The 13,967-nt window shown below is 38.6% G+C and overlaps 1 protein-coding gene across 1 annotated transcript; it reads right to left on the bottom strand.

The window, feature by feature from the left end:
• Positions 1–649: 649 nt before the first annotated feature.
• Positions 650–13,966, bottom strand: LOC110836744 (protein MMS22-like). Its single transcript, XM_022078285.2, has 17 exons — positions 13,640–13,966; positions 12,955–13,177; positions 12,175–12,327; positions 11,252–11,402; positions 10,509–10,733; positions 9,325–9,438; positions 8,889–9,101; positions 8,365–8,597; positions 7,810–8,083; positions 7,258–7,372; positions 6,485–6,649; positions 5,502–5,958; positions 4,561–4,912; positions 3,756–4,142; positions 3,434–3,633; positions 2,904–3,095; positions 650–2,739 (listed from the first exon to the last, which is right to left on the bottom strand). The coding sequence occupies exons 1-17, from the start codon at positions 13,719–13,721 to the stop codon at positions 2,691–2,693; spliced, it is 3,585 nt and encodes a 1,194-aa protein (XP_021933977.1). The 5' UTR covers positions 13,722–13,966; the 3' UTR covers positions 650–2,690.
• Between the last annotated feature and the right edge of the window lies 1 nt (position 13,967).

Raw genomic sequence — 13,967 nt, 5'->3', positions numbered from 1 at the left:
ACAATAAGGGTAGCCATTATTAAATATCTGCAAAATATGAATTACTTGTTTTACTTAAATATTTTATAGAAAGTCCTATAATAATGTTCCATTTATATTTTTATAAGCACCTTAAAGCATTAATATTTAAACTCCTGCTTACAGATCCCTCCCTAATATAACTTCTTGCACACGCCAATATCACCAGCCACGAATCTTCTCTTAGCAGTCAAGGAAAAATGAACTAACATTTCTGAAGACCTTTTCAACATTCCTCAACAACAGACAAAACGTCCTTCTACGCGCAGAATTGTTATCCCACTTGTGCCTTTTCTCTCCTCTTTCGCATTCCATCCTTTCATTACTTGTTTTCCACTCACTAATTCCCTTCTTGATTTTTGTCATCCTTTTTCCTGTCGTTGCAAATTACCATGTATGTCCCAGTCACTCCCATTCTGCCACTTGCAAGTCTAGTTTTTTTGTGCTGTGTCATTCCATTTAGTGTGTTTACAACGTTAATTTACTTTAACAGGTTTCAGTTTTAAGTTTTATTATTTAATAGCGCTATGTCTGTTTCCAAGGTTATCATTTAAGAAACCTATAAGAGAATAATGGAAAGGTTGGTGGAACAAGAAAAACCCTGTCTGCATCCAGAACTTGATCTGTTCGCTAGCCACAAGAGCCGCCTATTGCTTTCTAAAGCAATTAAAGGATGAACATTACTAATTCCAGTGAAACTTCCTCCCACAGATAAATAACTTCAAGGCCACATTGCCACAAAACAAAAATATCCTTTCAAAACAAGTTCTTGGAACCCTAAGTACATTATTCAAAACAAGCTGGTAAGGAGACGCTGCAGCCAATTTTTTATCATCCACACACTGCTCAGTAGCAGCACAGTCTCCTGTCAATCTTGTCACATTCATTAACACACGTCATCCCATTTGCATTACAGAGTGAAGGCGTATGTAATTGGATAAACAATGCCAATATCTCAACTACCAGTAAGCCCTGAAATCCAAATGACACTCCCACAAAAAATAAATTTTCCACATTTCACAGTTGGGGGGAGGGGGTTTGAACACATCCACTTCCCGTAGCAAAACACCCAGTCTTTCATAGTGCATCACACACCTCTAGTTAACATATGGGACAATATTCTTACAGTCCTGTACCATCCCACCGCAGAATTTTGGTAAAGAAGTATTGTTATGACATTTAAGATTTCCATGGCAATAAAATGCAGTCTTCTGGGTTGTGACAGCATGTCTTGCAACTGGTTACCAGTTCCAAGGAAGATATCCCCTCCAACTTTAGGGTAAAAACCACCCCCACCCCACCATTAAATTCACGATGTCTCCTTTGGGGACAATGGATCTGATCACCAAACTGTGAAATAGAAAACAATTTGACACCCTGATGAAAGAAGCAGTATGTTCCTCGAAAATGTTGGTAACCAGCTATAAGACTGCATGGCCTCACGACCCAGAAGAACACAATCCACAGATTATATTTATTGTCCAAGTACTTCTGGTAAGGTTAACCACTCCGAAATTCAGACTCAGCGTAACGCACTGCTCATGATAAAAGCAGTTGGACAGTAAACAGCACAAATAAATTCTCATTCAGTGTCTCATTTGGGGTGTCACTGAAACACTGAGAAATCAAGAACAGATTGGGTGACCCACAGAAATTGAAACTAAATGGAAGAAAATGTTAAAAAGCAGAACATTCAACAAGAATTTCTATACAGTTTATGCAAGACATAAAAGTCATGTTTTTGGGCTGGAGTGTACATTCCAGGAGGTAACCTTGGGAAGTTTTTGCCTTCTACTTTTGTTGTTGCATAATTAACATTGCTCTTTCATCTACAGAGCAGCAGGAGTGGTTTCTGCAGGTGAATGGCCCATCCACACACTTAACTGGTCTGTCATGCACAAAAACATTCTAATGCAAATTGACGTTGCAGTCATGATGCAAAAAACAGATGTGTCTAATCCTGAATAACAATGCGGAGAAAGGTGAACATAGTATGTTCAAATGATACAACAGCTTGGGACAATCCAGTCTGATTCTTTTCATACCAACTCAATGCAGCACAATCACTGAAAAGGTGGTCAAGAAATTGCATGCCTTTTACAAAACCGGAAGGTTCATTACCTAGTTCACAACAGCCAACCAATGGACCCTATCTTGATCCAGATGAATCCAATCCATATCTGCATCTCCAATTTCATTGAGATCCAGTTGAATATTACTTTTCAATCTATGCCCAGGGCTCTAAAATGCTTTGTTCCTTTTGACGTTTTCCAACCAAAATTCTGAGTGCAATTCGCAACTCTCCCATGTATACTACATGTCCCACCCACCTCATCCATCTTTATTTGGTCACCATAATACCTGGTGAAGAGTACAAATTAGAGCTATTTATTATGCAATTTAACACTGTGGGATGTAGACTACGTTACTTCAAGCCTCTTTTAATATAAAAAAATGGATGTCCATCATAAGTTGTTACCCACAGGAACATGAAAAAACAAGTATTTTCACAATCTCTGTCCAAAGACTTGTTTCACCTGGCACTAAAGATGACAAATGTACATAATGTTGTAATGCCAAGTACTCACTGACCAGTAGCAACACATCTTAGCAATGCCATTAAGAAATAACAACATTACAACCTTCTGTACCGCTGATCTGGAGGACACACCTCATGTTTCCTGTATCCCAAGGCTGGCTGAAAGTTTCGCCAAGCCATTCCTGTAGAGCAAATAAAAACAAAATAGTATCCGGAGGTGAGATTTAGTAAATACAGTTACGAAAAACAAGGATTTGTTTGCTTAGATGAGGAACTAACTACCAGATGTTATGAGGCAGCAGGCAAACTGCTTAAGTTCTCAGCAAACAAATTAAAATGAACTAACCTCAATCCCGGATCATATCCAACACCTCTCCTCAGTTCTACTGTTTTAATCACATCTTTCAGCTGTGGCAAACATTTCGCCATCAGCTCAGGACACAGCTGAGCCAAACATGACGACAGTCTGAACAGGTGGGTGGACGAAAACGCCAGATGTTTGTTGCAGAGCATCATAAAAATTGAAAGAAACGATTCCCTGAAAATTTCCATTTCCCCGTGTTAGAATGAACACTGAAAATCCACGCTTCATATTTCAGAATCATGCAATATTCACTAGAACAAGAAATCACATAACATAATTTTTTATATGATAGAAGGGGGCGGGAAAGACAATGTCACAGTTCATTTATTGTGTTGATAGGGAACAAAGAAACGGCAATTTTTAGGATCCACGCCAACTTTCTCTGGCATATATGAAAGGATTAACTGTGCATGGAGGTGATAAGTTCCACCAAAAACACCGGTAATCAACTACAAGGCTACGCAGCGTCCTGACCCAGAACACCAAGAAGCAATACTGACATATTTACATACCTCATATCTACATTCTGTTTAAAGATGTCACTACTAGCAATTGTTCTTATAAATGCTACAGCTTGCTGTCTGGCAATATGTCCCTCTTCTGCAAACATTGCCAGTTCAAAAATCTTCAACAGTGAACAGTTAATAATCAGGTTCACCAGATCTGCACTAAATTTTTTCAAAGTGATCAAGTCCGTCAAAAATCCCAATGCCTGCAAAACAAATACATATTACACGAAGTCTTGCAGACGGAGGGCTCTATGTATTTAAAACAGTGGAGGGAGAAGGAGATATAAAAAATTCTGGACAATACACACAAGATCATATCACTTACCAATACAGCGTGTTCATGCGGCACACTCCCTCTGCGAGTGAAGAATCTGTCCGACAAGGATTCCAGAACAAACCTCCAAATTTCTGGTTTCTCGCAGACCGTAAAACACTTTAAAAGAGGGTGAGTTGTAAAGGCTCCTTGGATATTTACACCACTTCCAGTTTTGGCCACTAGTCTCGGTAAGTACTGAGCGACAATGTCCCTTAATATCCGAGCTATAAAATCGTCTTGCTTTGGGTTCAACTTGGATATCCCAAAAATAAACTGATGTAATGTCTTTCTTATTGCTGAGGCTATGAAAGGATGTAACTGGGTTTCTGGCTTGTAAATGGCATGTGGTAGAAGCAGAAGATTAACAATTGATGGCAACAAGCAGTTCGGTTTTGACTGAAAATAAGCAGATAATGAACATTTAAAAACAGAAACATGTGTGTATGTATACAGAGTCCTCCCAAAAAGATGTGCCAGTTTTGATTGCATTCATTTTTATTCTAGACTTTACTATTGTGATTAAATGGATCAGAATGTTGGACTCCAATTAAAAATTGCAACACACTCAATGAACTGAATGAAATGAAGGAATATTGAAAGCTACGGAAGAAGTGAACATATCAAAAATAAAATTGAAGAAGAACTGGACATATGCCATTCTTCACAAAATAGATTCTTGTGAACACAGCAATGAATCTTCAGATTCCATGGAGACAGATTTACTGGCTAGCTAAGCAACTATCAGCTTTTCAAGGAGGACTCTGCAACATAAAGTTAGTAAACTGCATACCTTTCTTTCATTATGGACATTCACCTTGGTATATAGAATGTGCCCACAGTGACGCACCAGGCAGGCAGCAGACGTGTAGGTCCTACTGACAAGTTCACTGCTTGATGTCGCACAACTGACCACAGAGCTCACACACTTGTCAACCTGCATGAAGTACAGGCCACATTTCTCGTGGAATGCTACCTTCCTGTGGATATCCTGCAGACTCTGGTACCTGAGCCCCACTAGTTCGATAAACGTGAAAAGGGGATCGTCTGCGTTGGACAGACTGACTGCTGATGTTTGACACAGATCCTGAATTGCAGGCAGTTGCTCAATAATTCTTGATAAATCTAACATATCCCCTGATGATTCATTAACAGATAATATACAACACCTGCAAGAAAAACCACACACACAGCTACGAGTAATCTTCTATGCCTTATAAATGAAATCTGCCAGAGACAATTTCAATTAATACACGCATTTGCTCAGATGATAATTTTGATTGTGAAGCCATGGAGGACCTATGAACAGATAGAAGGATAATACAAATTTTTATTATAGAAAAATAGGGTACAACAGAGTGTGGACTGGATTAATTTGGTTCAGAACATGCATCCTGTGAACACGGTGATAAAGTTCCGGACTTCATAAAATGCAGCAAAACTGATTAATATAAGAACACTAATATATAATGAATGTTTTATCTTGCATTATGTACGCAATTAACTCTTCGAGCATGAGGAGAGTCCCATTAGTCTAGACCTTTCCATATACACAAGAGGTACGAATGGAGACTGGTGTTTCGGAAACAGCATGCAGAGACGTGAAGCAAACTGAATGACAAAGCTCAGTGCCACGTCCTTCACAGAGCAATGACAAATCTGTAACTTCCATAATACAAAGGCGTAAAAATACATAAATCACATTAGTATCAGTGCTAACAAAAACTGAAAGGTACAGATGAACAAACATCGCCATACCTGACCCAAGCTTGAACTACAATGCTTTCATAGTTCTTCGATGGATCAATCACAATTCTCATAACAGCTTCCTCCTGCAAAACCAGACACAAGTAACGCTTCAGTAACTTGACGTTCATCTTCTCTGAGCTCACAAAGGACATGAACAGCTGGTCAAATGAGTGAGTCCAGAAGTCTGGCTGCTCCAGTGACAGAAGAGTGAAACTTGCTGCTAAGTCTGCTACTTGAAATGGAGGCTGAGCGATAGCGTTTGAACACTGAGCCTGTATGTACGGCAAAACGTGCTGCACCAACGCTTCTGCCATCTTTCTTGGCTGGCTGCAGTCAGCAGAATCCTCATCCATAATGCAATTCAGAGACTGGCGTAACTTTGTTAAAATGGAGACAATTGTATCCAGAAGTCGATAAGAATCTGAGACCAAGCCATTTCTTGACAAGTAATGTGTTATCCAGCCACCTGGAATGGAGACAACTCTAGTAATTCAGCTGCACACGTGCTCTGCCTAAGCATGACGTGATGAATGTTTACAGTGGGTCTTGCGATAAACCCAACACATTCCAGACAAAGGCATTATGAAAATACGTCCAACACTTGAGTTACTACAAGAGGACACACAGATTGTTAAAAAAAACTTATGGGTTTATGGAACACAGGATGCACATGCCTATTCTAACATAATGTTCTTCAAAGGCCATTATGTTAAAGTTTAACCATGCACAGAGCACTTTGTGATTAACAGACACATTAATCTTAACCAGTGGCTAATGTCAAGAAAGGAGATTATGTACAAGGAATGAGAAAGGACTGGGAAGGAAGTGACTGTGCCCAGTCTTCAAAGGATCTGAGTCACAATGGCTTGCGACACAGGCAAGATTCAAACCAAATACCCCTTTGTTGCCAGTCAACTGCAATATTGCCGTAGTTAAACTGATGAGACAATAAAGATATCATACTTGTTGACCTGTACAGCTATTGCACTTACCTATAAGTGAGTGTTCAGACAGATTCAAGAACTGATTCAAACCAATTATATCTTGAATGCCTTCAACAAATGTTCTCATGAGCACCATCGTGCTTGCAGTTTTGTGAGTGCACAATTCCGAGACAATCGACTGCAGCGGAGATGATATGTCTGCGATGTCCAACCCTGCCAAGTGTAAGCACAGAAGCACTGAGCCGAGCGATGATAATTGAACGAGGCTGGGCTGGGGCTGAACCATACCAGAGCTGAGAAACAGGTGAAATATAGACAACAGAATTTCCGATTACCTGTGAAGATTTCTGATTATTTGGTCCACTGCTTATTTTAGCACTGTGATTCAACTCTGGCATGGCACCACTGATTTAAGGCGCAGAGCTGCCACCTTGATATGATTTAATGATGCTTGTTCAACCCGTAATATTTTGTCATATCTAGTAAACTTTAAGCAAGTGCAGAAACTAAAGACAGCAGGTGGTGTCCTCAGTCAGACTTGCAACATCAGCTGCCTGTAATTCCTGTATTCTTAATTAAACAAAAATCAAAGCCAGTTCACTAATTAAAATAAAGTTGAGATTTCAGGTTCTCATTGTAGCGAGAAGAAAATAAAAGTTAACTTAAATTTACTTCCTGTAATTCTGTAAATGTAACAGCTATGATCAAGGTCTAAAGGAAAGCCTGAAAGACGTTCAGTGATGCACAGGAGTTTAGTGCCTGAATCACTACAGTAATATGTCTTCAAGTTAAATAAAATAGCTGTGATGTTGTTACCTCACCTCTTTCAATATACAGTTGCATTAGAGCAAAATTGGCCTTCATATTCACAAGCTGACGATTCAGGTCAAGTGATTCTATGGGCAACAGGCTTAGTAGATCTTGAAGTTTCTTACCCTGAAAGTTATACCACATATTAATTTAGCAAAAAGTTCGTACATGTACCATTTAATATTCTGATAACTTGTGTTCTTGATACATTACAACCAGGATGTATAACCACATGTCTATGTACCCTTTTTCCCCACGAGTATTTTGTGAAGACCAATTACGTTAATGCAAGGACACACACGGATTCTTGTAAAAGAAAGTGTGCATTTTATTGCAAGATATCGATATAATCAATGCACTGATGGAGCATATACAACTGACATGCTGCCAATCTGGCTTGTACACATGATACTAAATATACACCTAACAAAAATTCACCTACGTCAACCACTACACACTGGTGCTGCCATACAGAAAACTTCTAAAATTCCTGCTGCATGTATGAACGTTGTATATCTATTTACAACAACAGAAAAGTTATTGAACGTTTGAGACAGACTTACCACTTCCTGCAAATCCACAGTCACAGCCAAAGTAAGAAACAAAGAAACAAAATGGTAGAGGCCCAACTCAGTAAGGGCAAGAAGTTTGGTGGAGGGGAACTTGGAGTAGATGCGACCCTTCATCTGCTGCCAGTGCCGCTGCTGGTTGTGCGTCAAACAGCAAACGAGGTGCTTTCCAAGTAAACGTAGGAAAAGACAGAAACTGTCCTCGTCCGGCGCTGCGGTAACTTCCAACCGAGTCTTCACCTGCTGCAATAATCCTGCACCTGTTTTACTGACCCACACATAGCAGATAAGATTATCTGGTTATTCAAGATGCTCAAAGAATTCACTAAATACGATCATAAAACAACTACCTATGAAAATATAAGACAAAACAGCATTAAAGTAAGCCACTAGAAAGGCGTAAATAGGTCACGAGAAAATGGAACACATCAGCCACACCAGATGACACTGCAAAAAATTCCCATTTCAGCCTTATCTTCGGGTCCCCAGTTTCTTTCACGTTACCTCAACACGATACAAGATATTTATATAAATTAACAGCTGCTTTACCTCATGACTGCCATCGTGTCTGGCAGAGCACCAGGTACAAAAAAGGCGCTGTTGAGCCGACGATGATAATACTCCCACAGAATCATAACAGGCTCACTTCTTGCCTCCCACCACTCCGTTACAAGTATAGTCACCAGTCGGACGATGACCCTCAGCTGCGGCTCAGTCACATTGTTATCCGTTGCCACACAGACCTTGAGAACTGCTTCCAGTTGAGGGAAGTTGCTCTCCACCTGTCATGTTCCATAAAGCAGGCATGACTAACCCTGCAAGGCATCTGGACCACAGATTAAGCATTTACATATATCTAGATAAACCCACTTTGTGACAATTCTGACAGAATCGTAGGCTAGGGTACCTAAAAGGCTCAGGTCTGAGGGCAGTACCCTGATTAAAGAGGTTAATCCTCTCCAGAGACCCAGAAGACTATGAGACTGCAGACCTGTAGGGTGGCCTTGATTATGGTCATCAATAACAGAGCTCGTTAACACAGACCTTAAATCATTCACGAGACTAATACGTACCCTTCCGCTGCCAGTTCCAACGTAGCGTCCCTCTTCTGTGTAGCCACTCAACTGCGCTAAATGGACAAGCAGCCAAAGACTGAAGCTGACTCGATCCGAACATGCATAAGTGTCTGGTAGTCTTAGTACAGAACAGTTTTGGGCCGACACATCACTTGGAGGTTTCTTCCCCAGTACAACATTCAAGATTTGGTTCAGATATGTCCAAAAAGACTGAGGAAAATCAAATGCAAGGAAATGTTGTCAATTAATATGCCAAACATATTAGTACTCTACAAAGGCGATGTTGTTTTTAGCTTGCAAAGAAGACCTCAGAAAGTTCCTACTGAAACTTAACAAAACTATGAAGAAACTCAATCAACACATGTGACATAGAACACAAAACGTGCCTTTCCCAAAAAGAACAAAGAACACTCAGGACAGACAAATTACTCACTTTCCCATGTTCCGTATGATGGAGTCTGCCAAGATACAATTGAAGCATTAGCCACAGTTCCCTAACACACGTACAACTGAAAGGAGTTTTCTTCAGCGTTGCACTCAGCGCCATCTGAAAGAAAAATCGGCAGCAGCTGTCGCCCAGTGTTCCCAAATTAAAATTATTACAACAAATCTTTCAAGATGGTAAAATGTAGTCTATTACTATATTTTGACCCTTAGCTGCGAAGTTAAAAAATTCATCAATACAAGTGAACTACCAGACACTTAAAAAAGAAAATTTACATCAGAATTTTCATACATCTTCACACATTGTATTTTAAATTCTAAAAGTAAAAAAAAATGTAAAGCTGTTCCACTATATGCCATGCAGAAGGCACTTTTGTGGAGAGGAAGTATAGCTCTTATCATTCTTAACCTCGACAGTAGCTGGGGGTGAGTGGTCAGCGTCATGCCCTGGCTGCACTTTACCACTAGGAAAGGACCCTGGTACCCACTGAAAAGGAGGCTGGATGGGCCCCAGAGGCTAGAGGAAAAAATCCTCTGCCTGTCATGGATCAAACCTCGGCAGTCTATTTATGTTTATTTTAAAATGAACCAATGATGGTAAATACTAAATATTTCTAATTAATTTATAGTTCTTTTACCACCAGTAATCTTACCTTCTAAATTTATCAACTAAGTGGAAAATCACATAAGTGACTAAATTACTGCAAGTAAAAATGATTCTCACCTTCTGTAAGATCAGAAATTATGATTATATGGCAGAAAACTATTATTTTTTCATACTTAAGCACATGTGGCATGGTCCTTCTATGCTAATCACTGTACTGGACAGATGTACGCGGGAGAATGTTTATAGCTTTAACAGAGAAACAAGTTCTATTTCCTTATCAATAATTATGCGATTTAGTCTTTCACACAATATCAGACATAACCTCAAATTGCCATATGATCATCATGTTTCCAATTTTCAACTACAAACAAGATTAAACAAATCTTACTGACATGGTTTTAAGTTTTCATCTCTCCAGCCATAAGTCATTTGTTGTCATCTTCAATATAAAACAAAAACGCAAAAATGTCTGTGCCCACTTTCTATGTAATAGCTCTAGACTTCTTCTGCGCTTCTGATGTGTACCCCATGATGCCTGTCAACCGCAATAATCAAGATCCCCTCACCCTTTCAAACCTGTCAATTCCGACTGCTACGAGATCTGACAGCAGAAGTAAAACTTGTTCTTCTAGCATTTTCCAGTCAACTAGTTTGTTATCTTCACTGTTCTGCTGAGAATCATCCAGCATTATGTACAAACTTCGACACTTCACCAGTTGATGCAATATTGTAAGGTGGTACCAGCGCAGGTCAAGATGCAGGTGGAAAAGGTGGTAAGAAGCTTGTGAGCACTGAAATAAAGTTATGATGTAATACATATTTGATCTTCTTCTTACTGTCTGAAAATCTTATTAAGCAATATCAATGCAAAAGTACAGCAGAATTTTTTTAAAATAAACAACCATGAATGAGAGTTTATAGAAAGTTTTCTTTCATCTTTCTATGCGGAAGGTTTCTTTGTCTTTGAAGTGTGCATTTATGAGTAGTGAGTGACAAACCCACTGCCTCTGCACAATTTCTACTCAATCCTGATTTTTGTCTCCTAGAGCCATCTAATTATGAATCAGGAGAGACTTGGGTGAGAAATGGCCGCTGAATTTTGCTTACAAAACATCTCGTTCATGATCGTAAGGTTCTTTTACATGCCATAAATCTACGACAAACTTTTTTCCAAATTTTATAAATTCCTATCACATCAAATTTGCTCTGTATCTCCACTTAAACACTTTACTTCATACGAGAGGAAGGGTTAATTACTATCATAATAATAAGGTACTATCACAGGCAAAGAAAAGTCTTTTTCTCTTACCTTGTTGCCATGGGAATTTGCTGAATGAGCAACAATGTAATCTGGCAGGTCCCTCAGGCTGCGTAGCAAGAGTCTCAATGCAAAGAGGTGGCCAGAAAGTGATGGGATCAAATTATCCAGCAACCAGACACTATTCTCATTACTGAGAACTCTGCACAAAAATATACTGATCTGTATAGCTTCAACTGAACTAGCCATAAAACAATATACTTAAAATCTACAAAATCTAGAGACCACAAATGAAATTAGCCATGCAACTCAATGCAAATTTGTGGTCTTTTGTTGCAAAATTATTCACATTACACAGACAGAAATTATTTCCCCCTAAAAAGTGTGTCAGTGTTAAAATGCTCTGAAACAACAGTAAGAAATAAAACTTACATTAGCAAAGAAATTAAAAGCAGATTAAATTCAGGGAATGCTTGCAACCATTCAGCTTAAAATCTTTCGCCTTTCTGTCTGTTATCAGAAAACTTAGATATTAAAATATACAAAACTATAATATTATCTCACTTGATGTTTGTCTGGGTTGTAATGGCATGTGTATCTGTAGGAATAACAAAGTTTTGGAGGAACATACTTCCTCCATCTTCTGGTTTGGATCTGTGAGATTGTGGACTAAAATTAACTAGCTAAGGATACAGCACAGTATAAGTATGTTGTGAATGTAGCAATGGACATTTGGGTTCCATAAAAGCCAAATAATTTCTTGACCAAATGAGTGATTATCAGTTTTATATAATTAGTTAGAGGGTAGGAACACAGGAGAGGTTATGCATGTGTCAAACAACACGGGCCATAAAAAATGAAGAATAAAGGTTAAACCCTCTGCGAGACCTATGCAACAGCTGCATTGACCCTTGTGATGCCAACTGCAATGTTTGCCCAAACACTGAAAAGACTTCAACACAATGGCTAAATACCTTGCAATGTAACAGCGAGTGTACGCCATAAGCTCACATATCTGCTTCCTGAGGTGCATATAGTAATTTAAGTCAGACTGCAAAGAAGTTGAAACGTTACTGGGTAAATGAGAACTTAGTCTTGATGCTGAATCCAAGATCATCACATCTTTCCTGAAAAATAAAGCAAGAATGCTGACTACGATTTAAGGTCCTCATGGCAGTGAAGACGCCAACTGTCGTCCCCTGGATTATGATGCTGTGTGGGCTTGTTGGCGGTTATCAATATTTTAGAGAAATGCATCACTTTCATTTAGGTTGAAAGCTCACTTTCTCCTACATATGGCAGCAATGAATTCCTCCAAAATGTTGGGCACTACCAAAAGACCACACAGTCACAACCCAGAAGGCCACAAATGAAAATTATCAAGATGACCAAATCAAGGTCAATGAGATGTCTAAAGCATGTAGCACATATGAGGGAGATCAGAAACATGCACAAAATTTTGGTTAGACAGCTTCAAAGGGAGAGACTATTTCAAAGATAAAAATATACCATTACACACTTGCTCTAATAAAAGTTCATAACATGCAAGGAAAAGGTATGTGAAATATTGCACTAAAGAAATCCTGAAAGTGAGTTCATTATTAACACTAATGACATAAACATGCAAAAATAAAATAAATTAAAATAACAATATGTTGATCCATTCAAGTTACACAGATTAAGGACTGAGAACAAAATTATTTTATTTGCTGTTAAGTTTACATTTGAGCAGGGCTATTGAATACTTCACTTACCTTGCTATTTGAAACAGCAATTTGGAATGGAAAAGCAAAGCTGAGTCCTGATCAAAATTTCTGCCAAAAAGAATTATTGGATTCTTTACTTGTTCCCACACACTAGTGTAATCTGCAATAACATTCATTTCTCCCTTCATTATATAACCATCTAGCTGAAGTCTCATATCTCTTGAACTTCCTTCTCCCGCACACGTGAACCAGTGAAACTGGACACTGCCAACTGCAATTCCAAATAACAGTCAATAAACTAATGATCTTTAAAAAATTAAACAAGTTCCAAGCTTCAAAGCAAAGTATAAACATTTTAAAGAATTTTAAATAATCTTACAAATACAAGCCAATTAATTAATTTAAATACTGTAATACTCAGAAGACCCATCTGTTAGAACTAATTATAAGTTTCCTTATTGTATACATTGTACTCATCCTGTTCATGAGCTGTTTCTAAGAGAATCATCACTGACATTAAAACTACATTCACAATTAAATTAAGTAACATTAAGTAAAATGACATATACAATATTACAAGTTACAGTGTGAAACTCCCACGTGTACCGAATGGATGATAAGGTTATATCACGAACGTGAAATGTGGGTCTACTTCTTCCAAATAATTGTTACGCAAATTTGAGGAGTTTCTGTAACATGATCGTAATTCTTTGGATGTGAAAACGGTACATACCATTTTCAAAACTGACATTACCACTCCGAACTCCCTGAGGTGATAAAGGCGGCGTTATAACATACGTAGAGTCACCTGCCATATTTTAACAATTTTCTCTCATTCTACTTCCAAGTAATACCATACTAAATAAATACTTCGGGCGCACCGCCGTGAAAACCTTAAATCGTAAATACTTCGTCCTCCATAGATTCTAATTTATACTAACTCAAATTATGTCAACAGTCACTGATTTCTACCACAAATCTCACGATTCCCGCCATTTATATACCCACGATAGCCAGTAAATACACAAACATTTCCCTACACTAGGGATTATCAAAGAACA

The sequence above is a fragment of the Zootermopsis nevadensis genome, unplaced genomic scaffold (assembly GCF_977971745.1).
Source record: "Zootermopsis nevadensis isolate Lab colony 2312 unplaced genomic scaffold, Znev_1.0 Znev_ptg000061l, whole genome shotgun sequence".
NCBI classification, from domain to species: domain Eukaryota; kingdom Metazoa; phylum Arthropoda; class Insecta; order Blattodea; family Termopsidae; genus Zootermopsis; species Zootermopsis nevadensis.
Note: the sequence above shows the minus strand (reverse complement) of the source record. Positions and strands in the feature narration are given on the sequence as shown.

Bases quoted from the DNA above. Each gene is read 5' to 3' on its own strand.
- LOC110836744 (XM_022078285.2), bottom strand. From the start codon at position 13,721: ATGGCAGGTGACTCTACGTATGTTATAACGCCGCCTTTATCACCTCAG. The intron at 9,102-9,324 runs GTGAGTAATTTG...GATTTTCCTCAG, and splicing joins ATCATACGGAACATGGGAAA to TCTTTTTGGACATATCTGAA. The intron at 3,634-3,755 runs GTAAGTGATATG...TTTGTTTTGCAG, and splicing joins CGCATGAACACGCTGTATTG to GCATTGGGATTTTTGACGGA.